Source organism: Grus americana, chromosome 26 (assembly GCF_028858705.1).
Source record: "Grus americana isolate bGruAme1 chromosome 26, bGruAme1.mat, whole genome shotgun sequence".
In the NCBI taxonomy this organism is placed as follows: domain Eukaryota; kingdom Metazoa; phylum Chordata; class Aves; order Gruiformes; family Gruidae; genus Grus; species Grus americana.
This window is the reverse complement of record NC_072877.1, coordinates 4147665-4166034: the sequence shown is the minus strand read 5'-3', so window position 1 is coordinate 4166034 and position 18370 is coordinate 4147665. Positions and strand designations below refer to the sequence as shown.

At 40.7% G+C, this 18370-nt stretch overlaps 1 protein-coding gene across 11 annotated transcripts in view; it reads left to right on the top strand.

The window, feature by feature from the left end:
* The window catches only part of NSD3 (nuclear receptor binding SET domain protein 3), a 49721-nt gene that overhangs the window by 12405 nt on the left and 18946 nt on the right, over positions 1 to 18370 (top strand). For 10 of the 11 annotated variants that reach the window (XR_008574230.1, XM_054804794.1, XM_054804792.1 and 7 more), the window contains 13 exons: positions 467 to 1194; positions 4763 to 4831; positions 5286 to 5445; positions 5875 to 6029; positions 6832 to 7335; positions 8137 to 8263; positions 12167 to 12267; positions 14727 to 14772; positions 15348 to 15478; positions 16018 to 16146; positions 16830 to 16956; positions 17372 to 17569; positions 18140 to 18310. Coding sequence is in view for 9 of the 11 variants with exons in the window: in XM_054804794.1 (XP_054660769.1) it covers positions 511 to 1194; positions 4763 to 4831; positions 5286 to 5445; positions 5875 to 6029; positions 6832 to 7335; positions 8137 to 8263; positions 12167 to 12267; positions 14727 to 14772; positions 15348 to 15478; positions 16018 to 16146; positions 16830 to 16956; positions 17372 to 17569; positions 18140 to 18310 (2602 nt within the window). In the remaining 2 variants the exon portion in view is untranslated. Of the gene's footprint in view, positions 1 to 466; positions 1195 to 4762; positions 4832 to 5285; positions 5446 to 5874; positions 6030 to 6831; positions 7336 to 8136; positions 8264 to 12166; positions 12268 to 14726; positions 14773 to 15333; positions 15479 to 16017; positions 16147 to 16829; positions 16957 to 17371; positions 17570 to 18139; positions 18311 to 18370 lie in introns of those variants that run through there. The other variant, XR_008574232.1, reaches the window with a different exon arrangement.

Sequence of the window (18370 nt, the reverse complement as noted above, 5' to 3'; positions counted from 1 at the left end):
GCTTGTTCAGTTTGCAGCGACTATGATTGTCAAGAGAACTTGGTATCTTCTGTATGCTTGAGGGTCACAGTCTGCTGTCTTACTACTCTGTGTTAGAATAACACTTCTGAGTGCCAAACCAGGAGGGCTATAGCGGGTGATTGGAATTTTAGCACCATTTATTCCATAAACCATAGATTTTAAGCATTTGTAGGTGCTTATAACACTTCTTTGAATGTCTTGGAAAAGAAGAAAGTGGTCACGTAAAAAAGCTGTTCTGCAGAAATGTGTAAAGAGCCCTTTTTAAAGATTCAGTAATACCAGTCCGCTCTAAATCTGTGAGAGGGTGGCTACTGAATGGGGAGGGAGAAATTGATCTTTAGAGCTGGTTTTTGGTTTGTTTGTTTTTTTCCCCCAGCGATTTAATTTGTTTAATTATTATATTTTGATTTCCACTGACTTCTTATTTCCCTTCCCCTGCCTTTAGGCCCTATGAGAAAAAGGGAAAGCTAAGGATGCTGGAGCAGAACAATGGATTTCTCTTTCTCTTTCATGCAAGGGATCATGGGAAACACAATTCAGCAACCACCTCAACTCATTGACTCAGCCAACATCCGCCAAGAGGATGCCTTTGATGCCAGCAGTGACATTGCTGAAGATGGTGGACAACCGCCATACGAAACTGCCCTGCAGCAAGGCTTTCAGTACCCTACGCCCACGACGGAGGACCTTCCACCCATCACCAATGGCTACCCACCAACAATCAATATGTACGAACCTCAAGCCAAATACCAGACATACAGTCAATATCCCAATGGTTCGGCCAATGGTTTTGGCACAGTCAGAAACTTTAGTCCCCCAGAGTATTACCAAATGGAAAACTCTAACACAAGGCCACATGAAGTTCTGGAAAAACCTTCCCCTCCACAGCCGCCACCTCCACCACCACCTTCAGTTTCACAAACGGTGATTCCAAAGAAGACTGGCTCACCAGAGATCAAATTAAAAATAACCAAAACTATCCAGAACGGCAGGGAATTGTTTGAGTCCTCTCTGTGTGGGGACCTTTTAAATGAAGTACAAGCGAGTGAGTATGCTAAGGCGAAACATGAAGGGAGAAAAGAGAAAAGGAAAAAAAGTAGCAAGCATGACTCTTCCCGATCGGAAGAGCGCAAGTCGCACAAAATTCCAAAATTAGAACCAGAGGAACAAAATGTAAGTGGAATAATAGTTTCAGCCATCTGTATACCTGATATTGTTGATGGAGTATGCGTCTTCGGCAGTGTTTTTCCTTGCTTTTAGTTGTATATGTACTTAAAGTCATGAGGCTTTATTTACTGGTCAGATGCTCTATATTAGGTTACCAGGAACTGTATTTCCAGGACCATACGGTTTTGGTGAAAAGACTGCATATAAAAAAATAAATGTTAGAAAAGGTTATGTAATATTTTAAAATATTACTTAGTGTTTTAGCATGCTCAGAATTTGCTCTGAACACTTTGGACAACGTTGAAGATGGAGCTTTTGGCCAGAAGCATACAAGCATGCACATTCCTAAAATTGCCTCTTGAAATAATGCCGGGTTATTCAGTGGAAAGTCGGGTTACTTGGAGTATTCAGCACTGCAGCTTTTACTTATTTTTTGAAAGATATTCTAAATATCATGATGATGTACAAAACCCAAGAGCTATGTAGCATATGTAGAAGCCAGTGGGAATTAGTATTCTACAACAGTAGGCAAATTAGAAATACCAGTTGACTCAGCAAACTTTGGGAAAATTCTGTATTGATGTCTCTTACCGTTACTGTCAAGTTTTGTAACATGGTTGTACATGTACAGAGTGTGAGTATATGTCTGTGGTGTTTAAGCCTGGATCCCAGGAAGGGGAGACACAAATTACTGGTCTTTGGTACTCTCAGCCATTCTTTTTTCTTCAGTTTTATAAGCCACTTCATTAATTCTGTTTCCTGTTCTCTTGCTTATTCCAGCCAACTCTGTGATACTGGTTCCTGTATTTCCCAGTTTGAGGGGAATGGGTAGCAGAGAGGGGCGGCGAGTGTCAGGAACGGGGAAGTTGCCATCTCTGGCCGGGACAGAAATTCCCTAGCTCAGGCTGTTACAGTATACAGCTGAGTTTCTCGTGCCTGTGGCACCTCTTGAGCCAGCCTGCTTTTGGTGGGCTTGGGAGAAGATCCTGCCCTGTAGGGATCAGGATTCTGATCCAGTATAGCAGGTTCATGTGCTTGACTTATTATTGCTACGGTTGTTGTTGTTGTTTTTAATGGAAGATGTGCTGATTTCACGCACACACCCCTTACCAGGAATATTTACAAGTTTTACAACTGTTATATCTCCTTTCTGGTAAGTGGACCTCTTCAGAGGTCAGGTTGGTGATGCATCAAGATTTTGAGCTTCTACTGTATTTGATTACCATAGTTGACTCTAACGAAGCTCAGTAAGATCTTAATAAACACTGTAATCCAAACGTGAAATGGACTGTCCAACGAAAATACCAGCTATCCGTGACTGCATTTCTACGTCATTTTGTTGATCTCAGAAATGCTGTTTGAAGCCACATTCAGGTGGCTGTAGGAACTGACGTGTCCAGAACCGGGAGGCAGTTCTGATGGGAAGGCAGCGCCCCGAATGACGTTGTACCTGTGTGTGGGATCTGTTCTCATGGTCAGCTCTGCTGAATGCCTCTGCTGCTCCTGTGTTTGTCCACCTGTCCTTTGTTTGCTGCTGTAATCGTACATTTATCCCCCAAGTTTCACTTAAATCAAACCTCAGTGAGTTTGGTTCTTTCAGAGTTCAGCTAAACACACGGTCTTTTGTCCAGGCTTTCTGGCCTCTTCTCCAGACTTCTGTCGCCCCCACATCAGGCTGTCAGTTTGGCCTTAGCATTTTGTCCTCCCTCTTACCAGGGACTCCGATTCTACTCTTGCCGCTTCAGCTGTGCCTGTCCCTCTGGTGTTGACTGGTGTTACCTGGTTATCACGAGAACACAATCTTCTGTCTTTTCCAGTGTGCTGTGTTTCCCAGATTGAACTAAAACCTTGCCTATCAAATTCCACGTTCCTAGTCAATGTGTCATCCAGAATTCACCAGAAATCTTGGTCTTGCTTTTGTCCTCCTTGTAGCTTCCATTTCCCTTTCAGAAGGTGGTGTTGCAATAAAATCTTTCATGTTACTCACCCTTGTTTCAGACAGCAGATCACTCTGACTTGAACAGGATTTTGTGCTAGTGGTTTTCATTATGAACTATCCGATGCAGTCTGTTTCATCCTCCCAACATTTGGCTTTCTACTACACAATTTCATCTTCACGTCCGTCCATCATGTACGCTTTGGTCGTCTTTAGTATTAATGGTATGAGACTTGTAACTTAGGATCATCTTAATAGGAACAAACAAAACTTCTGGTACACCTGTGGTTGTTTCACACATTTATACTTGGCGTGGCTATTTGATCTGCAGTTGTTCCCTTGTTCTGACACTGTCATCTCTGTGGAAACCCACTGACCGTGGGGAGATGTTCACACTTGAAAGGCTGATTTGAAATGAAAATGTTATGAAAACATTGTTGAACTTTAAGCTCCGAATACTTGTTTTAAGAATAAGCTACTCTGCTCGTTAGCTGTGTTCTGTGAGGAGCTGGAAGTTTGCAATCTGTGTCATTGGCTTGGCTCTCCTGGCAGAGGTGAAGTTTCCACTAACTCACTGCAGTGAAAGAGGCGGGAGTCATTGCTGCGCTTTCTGCTGTGCCAGGGAGGAGTGATTTCTGCCCAGCAAACATTAACATGATTGGTCTTAAATGATCATTTTCTACAGAGAGGTCTAAATCATATACTGACCTTAATTGTTCTAGATGATGTTTACATGCACGTTTCCTAGTGTCTCTGAGCTGAAGCATGCAGTATCGACTAACGTGGGGTCTTCATTTTAAATGGACTAGGTATAATTTGGATTAACAGCATTATTAGTTCCTCGCTGCATGTGCCTGGCTCCTCTTTTTGGTGCTCTTTGAGTCCTTTACTGACTTCTCCTCTGCTGTAGTAAAATGTCTGGTCTCTGTCTCACTAGAGAGCTCACGACCCACCTCTTATCTGCTCACCTGCTGTGTCATCGCACTCCCTGTCGTGGCCACTCCGCCGGTGTGTTAGCGTCTGTGCAGAGGTGATCCCTCTTCTGCCAAAACCTTTTCCTGTCCTACTCTGCCAGAATGGACTGCGCGTGTGCCTCAGCCTGGCTTGTAAACACACCGTAGGCTTTATATTGTTGACTTTTGATCCTCTAAATATATTTGTCAGCTAAATGCAATTTAACATCCATTTTGAAATTTTTATACTGTATACTTAATGTGATTTTTGTAATGTGGTTTTTGCAAGTAACTGGTATACAGTGAGACTCATCACATTACTATGGATATCCTTCATATGTTCTTCTCTGTTTCTTTGAAGTTGTATATTAATTTAGGTGGAAAGTTATTTGGGTTTACTGTCCCTGAGTGTATGTTCTTCCATCACCTGTTACAGAAGAACACTGTTGTATGTAGGTGTGATGGTAATGTAAATAGTGTAGGGGGGAAAAAAAGGAATTTTTTTGGTTGTGATATGGCTATGTTTTGAATTGGACATACGGAGTTGTCATATTTTCTGGGTTCGTGGTTGCCTTTGTGAATTATTTTTTCTGCCTGGTTCATTATTATGCTTTTTATTTTACTGTCCCCTTACCTTGTCTGTGTTTGTTTTCCTTTTTTCTCTTCGTTGTTCCCCATTTCTTAGAGACCAAATGAGAGGCTTAGCATGCTATCAGAAAGACCAAGAGAAGATACAGTGTTGGAGGAAACCCCGGTTAGTACATAGACTAATTAACACTTTTTGAACTTCTAGTGTGTTACTATTTTTGGACTAATTATTACATGGATCCTTTAATTTGTCAGATAAACCAGTTGCCATTTCTTTGAAACTCTTATTAATCATTACTGTGTCAGAACATCTCTCGTTGTACTGTATTTATTGCTTTATTTTATCCCAAAAGCAACATTCTTAACTTAGAAAGCAGAAACACTTTGGGGTGGTGGTGGAGATTGCTGTTGTGTGTCTTGGTTTGTCAGTGACTGTTTAGGGTAAATCCTAGCTGTATGTCATTCCTTCTGTTATGTTTCCAAGAAATGTTTATCTCCTGTTAGATTATCAAACATCAGGGATACATGAGAGAAAAATAACAAGTCCCTGTGGATAGCGTGCACATCTCTAAGTGCCCTAAATTGTCTTCTGTGGCTTTAAGCTTGCATTTTCTTTGTAGGTCCAGCAGTTCTTGCCTTCTCTTCCAACACAAGTCACCCATGACATCAAGTTTCAGGTTGGCGATCTGGTTTGGTCCAAGGTGGGAACATACCCGTGGTGGCCTTGCATGGTTTCATGTGATCCACAGCTTGATGTTCATACCAAAATTAATACAAGAGGTAAGGGAGGAAGATCTTTGCTGGAATATATCAAGTGTCTGTAGTTGTTCCTTCGTTAAAATTATCTTATCTTTGAATTCCCTTTGCAGGGGGAATTCTGCTTGCGCGTATGCTAAACAGGACTATTCCTGAAATGTATAAATTACCTGTACAGATGAGCCTGTGCAAACTGGGCTTGTGCACAGATGCTCCCCCTTTTCTCAAGCCAATGTATTTACAAGAAGACACTGATAAGCATGAGAGTGTTCAGTGTGGCAGGGTATATTTATCTTCCCATGTTAACCTGTTCTAAATCTAGGCCTGTCTGTCTTCTAAACTTTAGCTAGGTACTTCCACCTGCAGGAGTTGAGTGATGTGGAGGAGGAAAGCGTAAGTTAAACCAGCAAAGCGATGTTGCGAAAACTACTGACTAGAATTTTTCATTTTCAGGTGCCCGTGAATACCACGTTCAGTTTTTTAGCAACCAGCCAGAGAGGGCCTGGGTGCACGAGAAGCGGGTTCGGGAGTACAAAGGACACAAACAGTATGAGCAATTATTGGCTGAGGCTGCTAAGCAAGCCAGCAACCACTCTGAGAAACAGAAGGTATGATGAACGCTAATTGTGTAGAGAGTTATCTGCAGTGCCTGTGCAAGTGAAACTCTCGTGGGGCAGTTTGAAACTCTGTAGTACTTTACCCTCTAGAGGTTTGTCTGCATTTCACTGGCAGAAGTGTTTTTCACAAAGATAATGAAAATGTTTCCATACTCTTATGACTTCCATGTGAAAAGGCTGATAGCTGAACCTACTTTGTCAGCTCCTCATGATGGCAGTCATCCTGGGCATTGGAGATAATTCTACATCTCTATTGAAATATGAAATAAAAACAGTGCCTGTGTGTGCGCTATTAACTTGTCCTTTGGAAAAGACAGTTTTTAAAGGACGCTCTTCCAGCCCCTGATACTAGTGGATAGGTTCTTTTTCCATTGTTTTATTGGAAAGGAATTACTTAGTGTGTAGATGGCCTACTTCAGTCAATATTTATGTTAATCAAAATATTGATGTGGAAGGAGAAGAGTGTTTATAGAAAACCAGGGAGGATTTAAAAAGTAGATAAATTAGGATTAATTCTGTGTCTCATGACAGAATTATGGGCTTGAATACTGCCTGCTCTTGTCTTCAGTGAGGTTATATCTCAGGGCAGACATTTTTAATTGTGATAATCATATGATCCAGCTTGAGTGTCTGCTTGTACTCTGCTCTGTCCACCTTTCAAAAAATACCCTGTAAATGGAGAGCAAATGTAAATCTGCTGCCTGAGAGATTTAAAGAACCTCAGGATTGCATTTTAAGTGCTATACCTGGCAAAATCTTCAGTGTAATTAGCTGCTTGTCTTTGTTCCTTAAGATTCGCAAACCAAGGCCGCAAAGGGAGCGTGCTCAGTGGGATATTGGTATTGCCCATGCTGAGAAAGCATTGAAAATGACTCGGGAAGAAAGGATAGAACAGTACACCTTCATTTATATAGACAAAGAGCCAGAGGAGGTTTTGTCAAAAGCCAAAAAGACTGCTGCTGCTAAATCAGAGACCAAGAAGAACCGACGACCGAAGCCAGCACTGAACCCCCAGCCAGAACATGCCAACGTGATAGCAGCGTCGCCTTCAAACGCTGAAGTGCGAAGACAAAGCCAACGGAGGCAGTCAAGTGTGGAAGAAGAGGAGCCACCTCCTGTGAAAATCGCGTGGAAAACAGCTGCAGCTAGAAAATCCTTACCAGCTTCAATAACCATGCACAACTTGGATCTTCAAAAATGTAACATGTCTCCAGTTGTTAAAATTGAACAGGTTTTTGCCCTTCAGAATGCTGCTGGGGACGGAAAACTCATCGATCAGTTTGTTTATTCCACTAAGGTATGTACTTTGTGTAGTGACTCCGCTTTTGTTCATAAATGATCCCAAGTCTGTCTTACTGTGGAGCTTAAACCTGTGTCCACCAGGCCTTCAGAATGCATGTTCCTTTCACTGGAGAGAGTAAACCTAGCAAAACAGATGTGACAACAGAATCTTTTAGTGCACTGAACTCTTCATTTCAGTGCATCCGACAGTCTGTGGCAGTTACCATTCCAACTGGTGGCAGAGAAGCTCCCTACAGGTGGTTACGTATTTGCTCATAACACATTCAAAATATTAAAGCTGTTTAATGCTAGTTGAAATAATCCAGAAGTTCTCTGTAAATCTTAAAATCAATGGATTTGTGGGAAACAGATGAGATGACAAAACTGTTAATAATGTACTAAAAAGTAATAACTGCGTTTTGTGTAACAGACTTTTAAAATGAGTTCTGCCTCCTAGCTTCCTTCAGGTGCACAGCAGCTTCTCACAGTCAGTGTAAGGAAAAGGTTTAGGACTATTTCTCTGCCTCCTTCTGCCTCTCTACCTGGAGGGTATTTATTTCATCCTAAGCATTAGAGAGAAGGTAATGTTTAGAAAAGCAACTGGAATTTTTTTTTTTTTTTTCCTTGTGTGTAAGGGGAGATTCAAAGGGATGGAAGGTTCTGCAAGGAAGCAGCTCAGTAGTAGATATTATCATGCGTTTGTGTTGCATTGAAGAGTGTTGATTGTTTGTGTGGTGAGGCTTAGGAGCAGATCAACATGCCTGTTAGCAATGACATGTGCATAAATAGGTTAAGAGAATATTTATTTCTTTTTAAGGGAGTTGGTAACAAAACAGAAATAAGTGTCAAAGGACAAGAGAAACTTAATTCTTCATCAAATCAAAGAAATGAAAAAGCAGCGGTGCAAAATGCGTCCTCTCCTGAAACAACTTCTGGGTCAACAGGTAGGCAAAACTGCAGAATCCTTGTCTGAACTTCAGCAGCTTAGCATTTAAATTCAAATATCAAACCCAATGTTTTCTCATTAGTTAAAAATTATTATTAACATCTTTCTGTTTACATAATAGCTGTAACAAGCATGGCTGATGTAACACATGATGAGCCCAGATGCTTAAGAAACACAGGATGTCTTTGGGATGGGATTAGCTGGTTTGGCCTCTGAACTTGTAGCGTCTGCAATTTGCAGTGTCTAAGTCAACCTATTAGAAGGATGGATGCCTTGTGGAGAGCAGATGGCAAGTTGTTCTGGAAGACAACATAGTGGATGTGTGTTAGCAGAGTATTGTAATGGCTTTTGGCACCAAATGTAAGATGCAACGCTGGGATCAAAGGAAGAGACTCTGGAAGTGGCATAGTTGAGTGAGGAATGGCTCTGGGTCGGGATGGGTGCTTTCCCAGACTTTGTTCTTGAGTTCCTGCATGACCTTTGCAAAGGATAGTGATTTTTTTTTTTTTTTTTAACTACTTCAACTAACTCCATCAGCAAAATGAGAGAGTGCTTGCCTTCTGAAGGCATTTTAGGGGCCCCATCATAAAGCACTAAGTTTTGAAGTATCGTGTCTGAGGGAGAAGAACCACTGAAGCGAATAATGGATCTTGAGATTGAAAATGGAAAGCCTGGAACAAGCTATTTGAAGCTTAATTTGTAGTAATAATCGGGCTGGGTGCTTTCTAGACTTGGAACAGAAAACCAACTTTTTTTGTATGTTTTGATTTTTGAGAAATAGCTAATGGGAGTTCTTTCAAAGAGATTGAGTTTTTCCCCAGCAGAGAGATTTGTCTGCAGTGTGTCCTCTCCTTCTCCTCAAGAGGACACAGATCCCCTTTTGGTGAAAGGATGGAGGTTCCTGAAAAGAGAGTTTTGAGTCATCCTAAACCAAGAGCTTTTCAAGTTCCTCCAGGCCTTATAGTGACTTCTGGTTTTCAACCACAGATTTTGTACAGGCCATGTAAAATCCTCATTAACTCTTGCATGTCTGTTGCTGTGCTTGTAATCACATCCTTGGTATAGGCTCAAACATACCCAACGTCAAACTAAGTACGTAAATGTAAATTTTAGGTTGCAGCAGAACACCTTGATATTTTCTCACAGTAGGATGCACAAATGCTCATAACATGAAAGCCAAAAAAAAAAAAAAAGGAAAACTTAATTACAGTACACATGCTAAAACCCCCTCTTTGCTTGAGGTAAAAAAATCTCATAATGTTGCCAAGCATCACTTCTGCTTTAACTGTCTGTCTTTTTCGTTATTTCTTCCGTTCCAAACATAAAATAAATGAGATTCCAAGTCAGAAACCTCAGTGGTCAACATAGATGGGATCACTGTCCTCTGCAAACAGGCTTCAGTTTCTGCACCTTAGTATAGTTTTTGTGTAGGCTTACTTCTATATGCGCTGTTTTATGGCCTGTATTTGGGACTTTACAGTCCGGGCTGAGTACTCCGGATGTTCTGGTGTGAGCAGGGTTTCCTCTGCTGCTGTCGACAGTGGTTCTTCTTTCCAGTTTTAGTTGCTGTCACTACTTCAGTTTTTTCAAACAATTGCTACTTTAGTTGCCTTGCAACAGGAGAGGTGATCGCTGTTGTGTTTCTCTCACCTGGGAACTAAAGGCTTCACCTTCACAATGGCTCTTCAGACGTAGGGGGGGTGAGAATTCTGAGCCTCTCTTTTTTCATTTTCTTAGGTTTTTTGGATACGTAAAACTCCACCTGGTAACACCCTATAGAGTGCATGAGCTTTACTTCAGTATACACTCCAAACACTTTCAAAGCCATTTCCAAAGTCCAGACAGTTATTGGTCCCCTCTCATGGAACATAACTGCGAAGTCCTTTTTTCAAATTTAAGGTCACCGGAACTTCAGAATACCTTTACGGTAAAGTATTTTACAGAATGACTCTGGGAGTCTGTATTAATTACCTGCAGTTAGATATACAGAGTTCCATAATGCCGGGATAATAATTCTGTAACTTGAAATCTGATAATAAGAGAACAACTATGAGAATTCAGAGTGCCTCTGGTCTCCACATACAGCTGAAACAGGATTGACCTGACCTGACCTGGCCAGTAGTGAGGTAGATTGCTGGTCTGAAATCTGTGCTGAAACTCTGGATGAAAATATGCATGAAGACGGGATAAGAGCATTGTGGAGGTGATGCATGGATCCTTGGAGAGCGGGAAGAGGAAAAAGTGCCGTTGCATTGATCAATACTAGATGTGCCGATTCGGGAGTTTCTCCTCTGATACAGGGCTTGCATCTCATTTCCTTTACTACAGTGGGGCAGCGCAGGCAGAAAATACATTATTGGTTAAATGAACTGTTGGTCGCACTTGCTCAAATTTACTTTAAGCTGCTTCAGAGACTTTGGCCAAACAGAAAGGTGACAAAAGATGGCCCTAGCTTTAGTGCTGAGATCTGTCGTGTGTGTGTCTCTCTCAGGATGCAGCTCGTTGTTACATGTGTGCTAACATGAAGGATGTTGAGCTCAGCTACTAATTTCTGAATTATTAATAACTCATTGCTATTATTAATTAGTTAATGTGCTGTAAAACTTTTTATCCCTTGAAGAAAAACAATTATTTTCCCCTCAGAAATACAGTTACTGTAAAATGACAACTTTTTCAACTGGAACGTTTGGTTTCTGAGATACTCCTGAGCCATGCAACCTTGGTAAAAATGCTCATCCGATTAATCATGATGAATCTTTTTTTTTTTTTTTTTCTCTGGAGTCCTTGTGCAAGGCTTTCTTTCAGCATCTGATTAAAGCCTGCCTCTCTCTCTAGATATTTTATCTCCTACCAAGAAGACGCAGGTTTACAACTTCTAACAGTATATCTCTCTGGCACAGTAAACTAATTTCTGGTCCCAAGAGTTTGCATTTTTGCTTGGAAGAATACAAAGTATTTTACATTCGTGTTTTCTTTAGGTGAAACACCCAAAACTGAAAAGCAAGAGTAATGCTTCACAGCAGATCATTGTAAATCTTCAAATTCCAGTTTTCTGTCAGTACAGCTCTGCGTACTTGGTTTCAAAGGTTGCACGTGGTGTTAAGTGTTGTGTCCGTGTTTCTCAATATGCCCTTTATGGAGGTACTGTAGCATAGAAAGGTCTTATTTTGCCAAAAACCCAGTAGCTCCTACTTCATCTCTTGAAATGTCATATTAACCTTCATTAATCTGAGTTTCTTTTCCATGGTAATATTTTCAAAAACTTGTTTTTCCCTTTCATTAATTATAATAACACATCATGATCACTGCTTCTGTTTGTGCTGAGCTTTTCTTCATCTCTCGAAATCTTTCGCTGAGCGTCGAGATTTCGTATTGATGGCACGTGTTATAACGTGGTTCTCGCTTTGAGTTTTTGTGTTGGCCAGTTCTGAGAAGGCTGTGCCCTGCAGAGCAGGGGTGCAGAACTGGTGCTTTGAGTGAAAACTCTGAAGCTGTGTTTTGCGTCTTAAATTTCTAACTTGTTTTAGTTCAAGGAGTTGATGGTGGATACCTTCCCATAAACACCAAAGATGGACTGTTTGGTTAAAAATTAACCAAAGTGAAGACTGTGTTTGAGAGGAGTGCTATGAAAATCTGTTTGCCCTAAACTGGATTTCAGCTTTTTGTTTCATTCTGTTACTGGTGTCTTTTTCTGAAGCCGATCTCTCTATGGAATCCGAACATGTTGTCTGCAACCACAGCACCAGTTGGCAAATAGTTTGGAACTGAATTTAAAAATAAAACATTCAAAAGAGGAAACAGTCTTGGTTTCGTTACTTTATCTGTCGGTTTGGTGTTGAACATCTTGTTGTACCTCAGAAATACAGGGAATCATATAATGGAAACCTTTTTCCTTCTTCAGGTTCTGTAGAAAAGAAGCAACAGAGAAGATCGATTCGAACCCGCTCAGAGTCTGAGAAATCCACTGAAGTTGTGCCAAAGAAGAAGATCAAAAAGGAGCAGGTTGGCTTCCTCCATGTAGAGAGTTAAAATATATTGTATTCATAAATGTTGTGGCTTATATTGGTGCCTTTTTATTTTTCTCCATTTTTCCCCATCGGGTTTCGTTTTGGACTATCCTTCATGAAATCCCCTTGTCAATACCATTGCTGTGACTCTGCTACTGGCATCTTCACAGTATCAGTCAGGCTATGGAAAATGGGAACTCAATGATGCAAGACTCCTAATGAACCTGCCATGTTTACTTTGAGATTTCTGTTATGAGCAAAATGATTTTGTTTCAGTAATTTCTATTTGATGGAATTGCCACCAGGTTCCTTCCTTTTGCTCTTGATTTAGCTGCTGGTTTGTATTGAGGTTTTGTTTTTCAAATGAAGTTAGACGGATTAATCTGACCACTTTTGAAAATGGACTTTAAGAATGATTTAACCTAAAGATGAATAGTCAGACTTTTATGTTGGCAGACATCAGCAAAACAGATCTTCTGGGGTATACGTTTTTTTTTTTTTTTCCTTAAGTAGATCTAACATGTACAGGGCATTCCTTTAATCTGGATGTCAGACAGACAAATGTTGTTGCTTTAAAAAAAACTACAAAAAATTCTGCGTGGAAATGCATAGGAAAGTTCAGTGGATGAATATTAATATTAAAAACTGAATACACCTTTTTAACAAGTTTGTCAAAGTTGTTGGTTCTTTTCCTTACGTGGTTGATCTTCCTTCTTCAAGGGCCTCTCCACTTCAAACTTGAGAATTTTATAGAAAATGTTTCATAGTATAGCTTTTACCAGTGAGAATTTTTAAAAAGGGACAGTCAGGCTAAAGATTTATATGGGAAGGGGAAAAATTGTTTTTATCTCTTTTATTTTAATTTATTCTTTGCCCTTTACGCTTTGTTTTGCACTTCATTCACTTCAGAGATTGAAAGTGGACCCACATGCTTTTTTCCCCCCCCCCCCCCTCTTTTTTCCACATTTTTCTTTCGATGCCATAGCATTTACATTTGTGTTCAGCAGTGGAATGCTCTAACTCTCAAAAGTTTCTTGCTGAAACTTTAAAGCAACTGAAACGTTGGGCATAAGATACCTGACGTAGTCCCTTAAGCCTCTTGCCATGAGGTGTTGCAGCCTCCTTATTTTCAAATGAGTTATTTTATGTTTGTAAATGTTTCTTAATTTAACAAAGGTATAAGAACCAACAATATGAACTTCATGGATCCCGGTTAGCTTTGCTTGCTTATATTATCTAGCTAACTAAGACTATGAACATTAAAGTGCTTTTCTCAGGAAAAGTGTATGACTAAAAATTAAACACAGATGCACTGTAATGCGCATAACCTTGAATGTATTAAGTTATATTAAAAAAAAAAAATCTTACTAACTTCTTACAATTATGCAACAATATTTGTTACCCAAAGTCAAGTTTTCTTGCAACTGATTCCCAAATTAGTCTGCAACAACTTGGTATAAAATTATAACTGGAACGAGTACAATTAATGGGAAAAACAAAATGTTAATGCTACTGTTACAGTGACTAGTGGAGAAATAAAAGTGATTGTTTAGATTTTATATTTGTATTACGAAATGTATCCTATACAAATCCTTCTATTGTATGTTTTTACCTATTGTACAACAAAATAAAATATTTTTTAAAAAAATTATAGAATAATCCTTAAATATTTACTAAATGTGTTTCTACATGCATATGTAACCACATTGTAAAGAAATAACTTGTAATTCTTAACCTTAAAACCAGGATTTTAGGCAACAACTTTCTTCTATAATTATTATGCAGTCACCAAATTCTCACGTGTTACATGTACGTTGGCAGAACAGTTTCTAAACTTACCCTTCCGCTATAGGGTGGAGAACTTGAAGCGCTTTTGCAAGGTTGTAAACTTGTCTGCCTCAGTGTGCGCTGGCAGTGAGTTTCCAGCTGTATAGAGCTCTGCAGCGCCGAGTGCGACGTCCCTCTCGCCATGGCTGGGCGCCGTGCAGCGCTCTATACAGAGAGGAAGTCTCTTCCCAGGAGCTCGAGTGCATGCTTGGTGGAAGCGCCTTAAACGGCCACGCATGAAGCGTCTCGCTAACCCGAGTGTCGTACCTGTTAAGGGGAACTGGTGCTTACAGAGGTGTGGGGTTTTGCCAAAGCTTCAGGGTTGGCTGCCAAAATGAAGCCCGCTCCTGCCCGCTGGACACGGACAAAGCTTCCCTGAAATCTTCATGCCCAGAGGGAGTGATTGGAAAGGACCTTGCTAGTGAACGTATGGCTGCCTTGTCTCCTGGTGTTCAGCGTAGGCAGCTAGGATTAAATCCAACAGGACAAGAAGGCTCACACTGAGAAGGGGATGACAGACTACATCTGAGTTCAGAGATGCTAATCGCTTAAACTTAAATGTTTTCTTTTTAATACTAGGGAGAAAAATTCCTCTGGTTTTAACTATGGATTTTCCTATTCAAACAGGTTGAAATGGTTCCACTGACAGCGGTGAAGACAGGACTGCAGAAAGGTGAGTTACATACAAAAATAAACTTCGTTAAAACTTCCTGGCGCATCGCACCTCGGCAATGGTTTTCGTTCTGTGTAAACTGCAGAGGCCTTAGTGCTTTCTGGTGATGAACAGGATAGATGCTGATCTTAATTTCTCCTGTGAGGGTTTTCTGGGGATTTTTTTTGTTGGTGTTCGTTTGTGAATTGCTCGTTGGAAAGAGTGTTTGTTAATGTGCTGTAAGCACATAATGTAAGTCCTTCTTCTGCACATGTCTTAAAAAAAAGTCTTTGCTTAGCCAGATGATAAAGGTGAATGATGAAGAGATAATCTCCTAAGGGTTTATCCCCAGTTATAGACAATTGAGTAGCTTCCTTCACGATGTCGGCATGTTCACAAGTTTGTCAAAAGCCCTTCCTAAGGTGGATTTCAGTTAATTAGCTTTTCAGGGAAAATTAAACTAGTTTCCAAATTGCAAACTGGACGTTTAGCAAATAAAGAACAGTTTCAGGCTCTCATATTTTTTTCTCCTTTATTAATTTTAAGTAAAAAGTTGAGAACATATATTAAAACTAATTTTAGTATGTTGTGTTAAGGTGCCAGCGAGATTTCAGATTCTTGTAAACCTTTAAAGAAAAGGAGTCGTGCCTCAACGGATGTAGAACTGACTAGTTCGGCTTACAGAGATACATCTGACTCTGATTCAAGAGGACTTAACGATTTACAGGTAAAGGCATATTGTGTCTCACGGGGGCTTGTTCGTTAAATCCTATTGCTAAATATGTGAACACTCTGTTTTCTACAAGTTTCGTATCTTATTGTCTAAAAAATAAAGCCATGTCTTTTTCTTTCTGTTCCCCTCCATTCTATTGATGTAAAAAAAAGATACAATCTTTCTTTACAAATATGCCTACTTTTTTGTCTGGTAAAACATTGGTTTACATCACTGACTCAGTTTGCTCTTTGGAAGGGTGTTGGATTCTTTGGGAATTGGGGGTGCTGCTGTATCTTGGTGTAAAACTGAGAGGTGTCTGGAGAAAGTAAGATAGACACCTTTGTGGTTTCTTGCTTGCACAGGTAAAAGATACGTCAAGAAGGCAGCACTTCTTGTATCGTTCTAACAAATTCAGCAACTTTCAAGGACCTTTTGTACCTCTTGACATATCGAATGATCTTTTAATCGGTGGCGACGTAAATACTTTTTCACACTGTTGTTGTCCTTTGGAAGTGTCTTGTTTCAGTGCCTTGGATTTTTCCTCTTTGTAGGGTAGTTTTGGAAAGCGTTCCGACAGCCCATCAGCTACGGCCGATGCTGACGCTTCTGATGTGCAGTCGGTAGACTCTAGCTTATCCAGGAGAGGAACTGGAACAAATAAAAAAGACACTGTTTGTCAGGTAAATGATGGTACTGTAAAGAAATGAATGCTAAAGATGTATCGTCCACTTCTGTTAGTTTGAGCTTGACAGGCTCTTCAAATTATGCTACTGTGTTTTAATTGTCTAATAATTTGACATCTTGGACAAAATACCAAGGCTTTGGGGAGTTTTTGTGCTCTGGAAACGATTCTTAGCCCTCCAGCATGCTAGAAAGCTCAAAAGCTAGAAAGTGGTGTGTAATCCATGCCTGCTAGCACAAGTAGAAAAAGTAGATGCTATTTTCTGCCTCACTGGAAGATTCCAGATGGTCTTTCAGGTTAGGGCAGAGTGAGACTTGTCCAGTATTTTGGAGAGAAAATCCTGGAATCTTCTGGCCAGTTTCCTGGTCGATAGTAAGGGAACAAGCTGCTCTCGCCATGCATGTGGGTGAGAAAATGAGGAGTCCAGGTGGCTCCTGTAGTGCTGCTCCTATCTCTGCCCAGGCTCGCACTGTTAGGAGAGCAAGGCGCATAAAGTGCTGGGATTGTCTTCAGCCCAGAGACTCACCAGGTCTGCTGTGGGATGTAGGCCAGTTCTCCTGCCTGATCTTAGCTCTGAAGAGATTTCAGCCAGTTTATGTTCTTTGTTAACATCTGGTAGTCATTTGCATTTAAGTATGTCGGGTGCCCTTTGTTCTCTGACTAGCTGTCTGTTTGTTTAAGATCTGCGAGAGCTCTGGCGAGTCTCTGGTGTCCTGCGAGGGTGAGTGTTGCAGCGTCTTTCATGTGGAGTGTCTCGGCCTGAAGTCAATGCCCGATGAGAAGTTCATCTGCACTGAGTGTAAAAACGGTGAGTGTGTTCCCGTGTCTGAAGAGGGGGAGGGATTTCCAATGCCTGAGGGGCCATAATCTGGTCAGAGCAAGCCGAGATGGGACATTTCTAGGTTTTGGGAGTGGGTTTGGGTTGTTCTGTTACTTTTTTTTAACCTCTGAGGCCAGATTCTCATTTTCCACTTAGCAACTACCTGGTAAGAAAAAAAAAAAGTAATAAAGTGGTCAGGGTTTTACTGAGAATAAGGGACTTTGATGTTAGCAGCAATTATGTAGTTTTTGTGGATTATAGTCACCAACTTACCTGTCTGAAGGGAAGGAGCCCGTGTTGCTCAAACCAGTGTAACTCTGTTCACTTCAGAATGTTTTTTAACACCATCTGTATCTGAAAGAGTTGGCTGTTAGTCAGGCTTCCTTATTCCTTCTTTCACAAGGAGAACATACGTGCTTTTCATGCAAACTTCCCGGCAAAGATGTGAAGCGCTGTTCCGTCAACACGTGCGGTAAATTTTATCACGAGGCCTGTGTTCGCAAGTTTGCCACTGCTCTGTTTGAGTCGCGAGGGTTCCGTTGCCCGCAGCATTGCTGTACTGCCTGCTCCATGGATAAGGATATTCATAAAGCAAGCAAAGGTGAGAACAGCCAGCTTTGAACAGCAGGAGGAAACGCACATGCATCATCACAATACCAGTGAATATAACTCTACCCTCTGTAATGCAGCATGCAGCAAGGAACAGGGGTTTCCTTCTTAATGAGGTCATTAATTTAAATATATTGTGGGTGGGAAAAAAACTAGCAGCCTGAGACCGCTGGATCTGCAACACCTGAGTTGTCTTTTGTGGCTGGGTTTAATGGGAGCCAATGGTTAGTAGTGCAAGGCCAAGGAATGTTTTTTAAAAAAGATGGCTGGTAGTGACCTTTAGAACAATTATTTCTCAAGAAAAAAAGAATTCCTTTAGAAATTAACCAAAATATTTAAACAAACCAAGTAGTCTGTAGAATGATTAAAACCATGTATTTTTTCTTAATTGAGTTTTAAAGTGACAGTCAAGAGTTAACATTTTTCTAAAGATGTAAATGTTTCTTTTAAATCTAGTACTCTGATTGGAATAAAAACCAGCCTTGCATCTCTATGTGGTGGCTTCTACCATATCCTGACTCCAGGGTGACATGGTGCATTTTTCTGCATTTATATTGAACAGGTCGCATGGTGAGATGTTTCAGATGTCCCATTGCCTATCACTCAGGAGATGGCTGTATTGCAGCAGGAAGCTTGTTTGTGTCATCCCACATTCTCATCTGTAGTAACCATTCCAAAAGGAATCACTCCTCATCAGCTGTAAATGTAGGCTTTTGTTTCGTTTGTGCAAGAGGTGAGCACACTTGTTTTTTCCCCTGTTTTATAGTTCTTCTGTGGTCACTTGTGCAGTTTA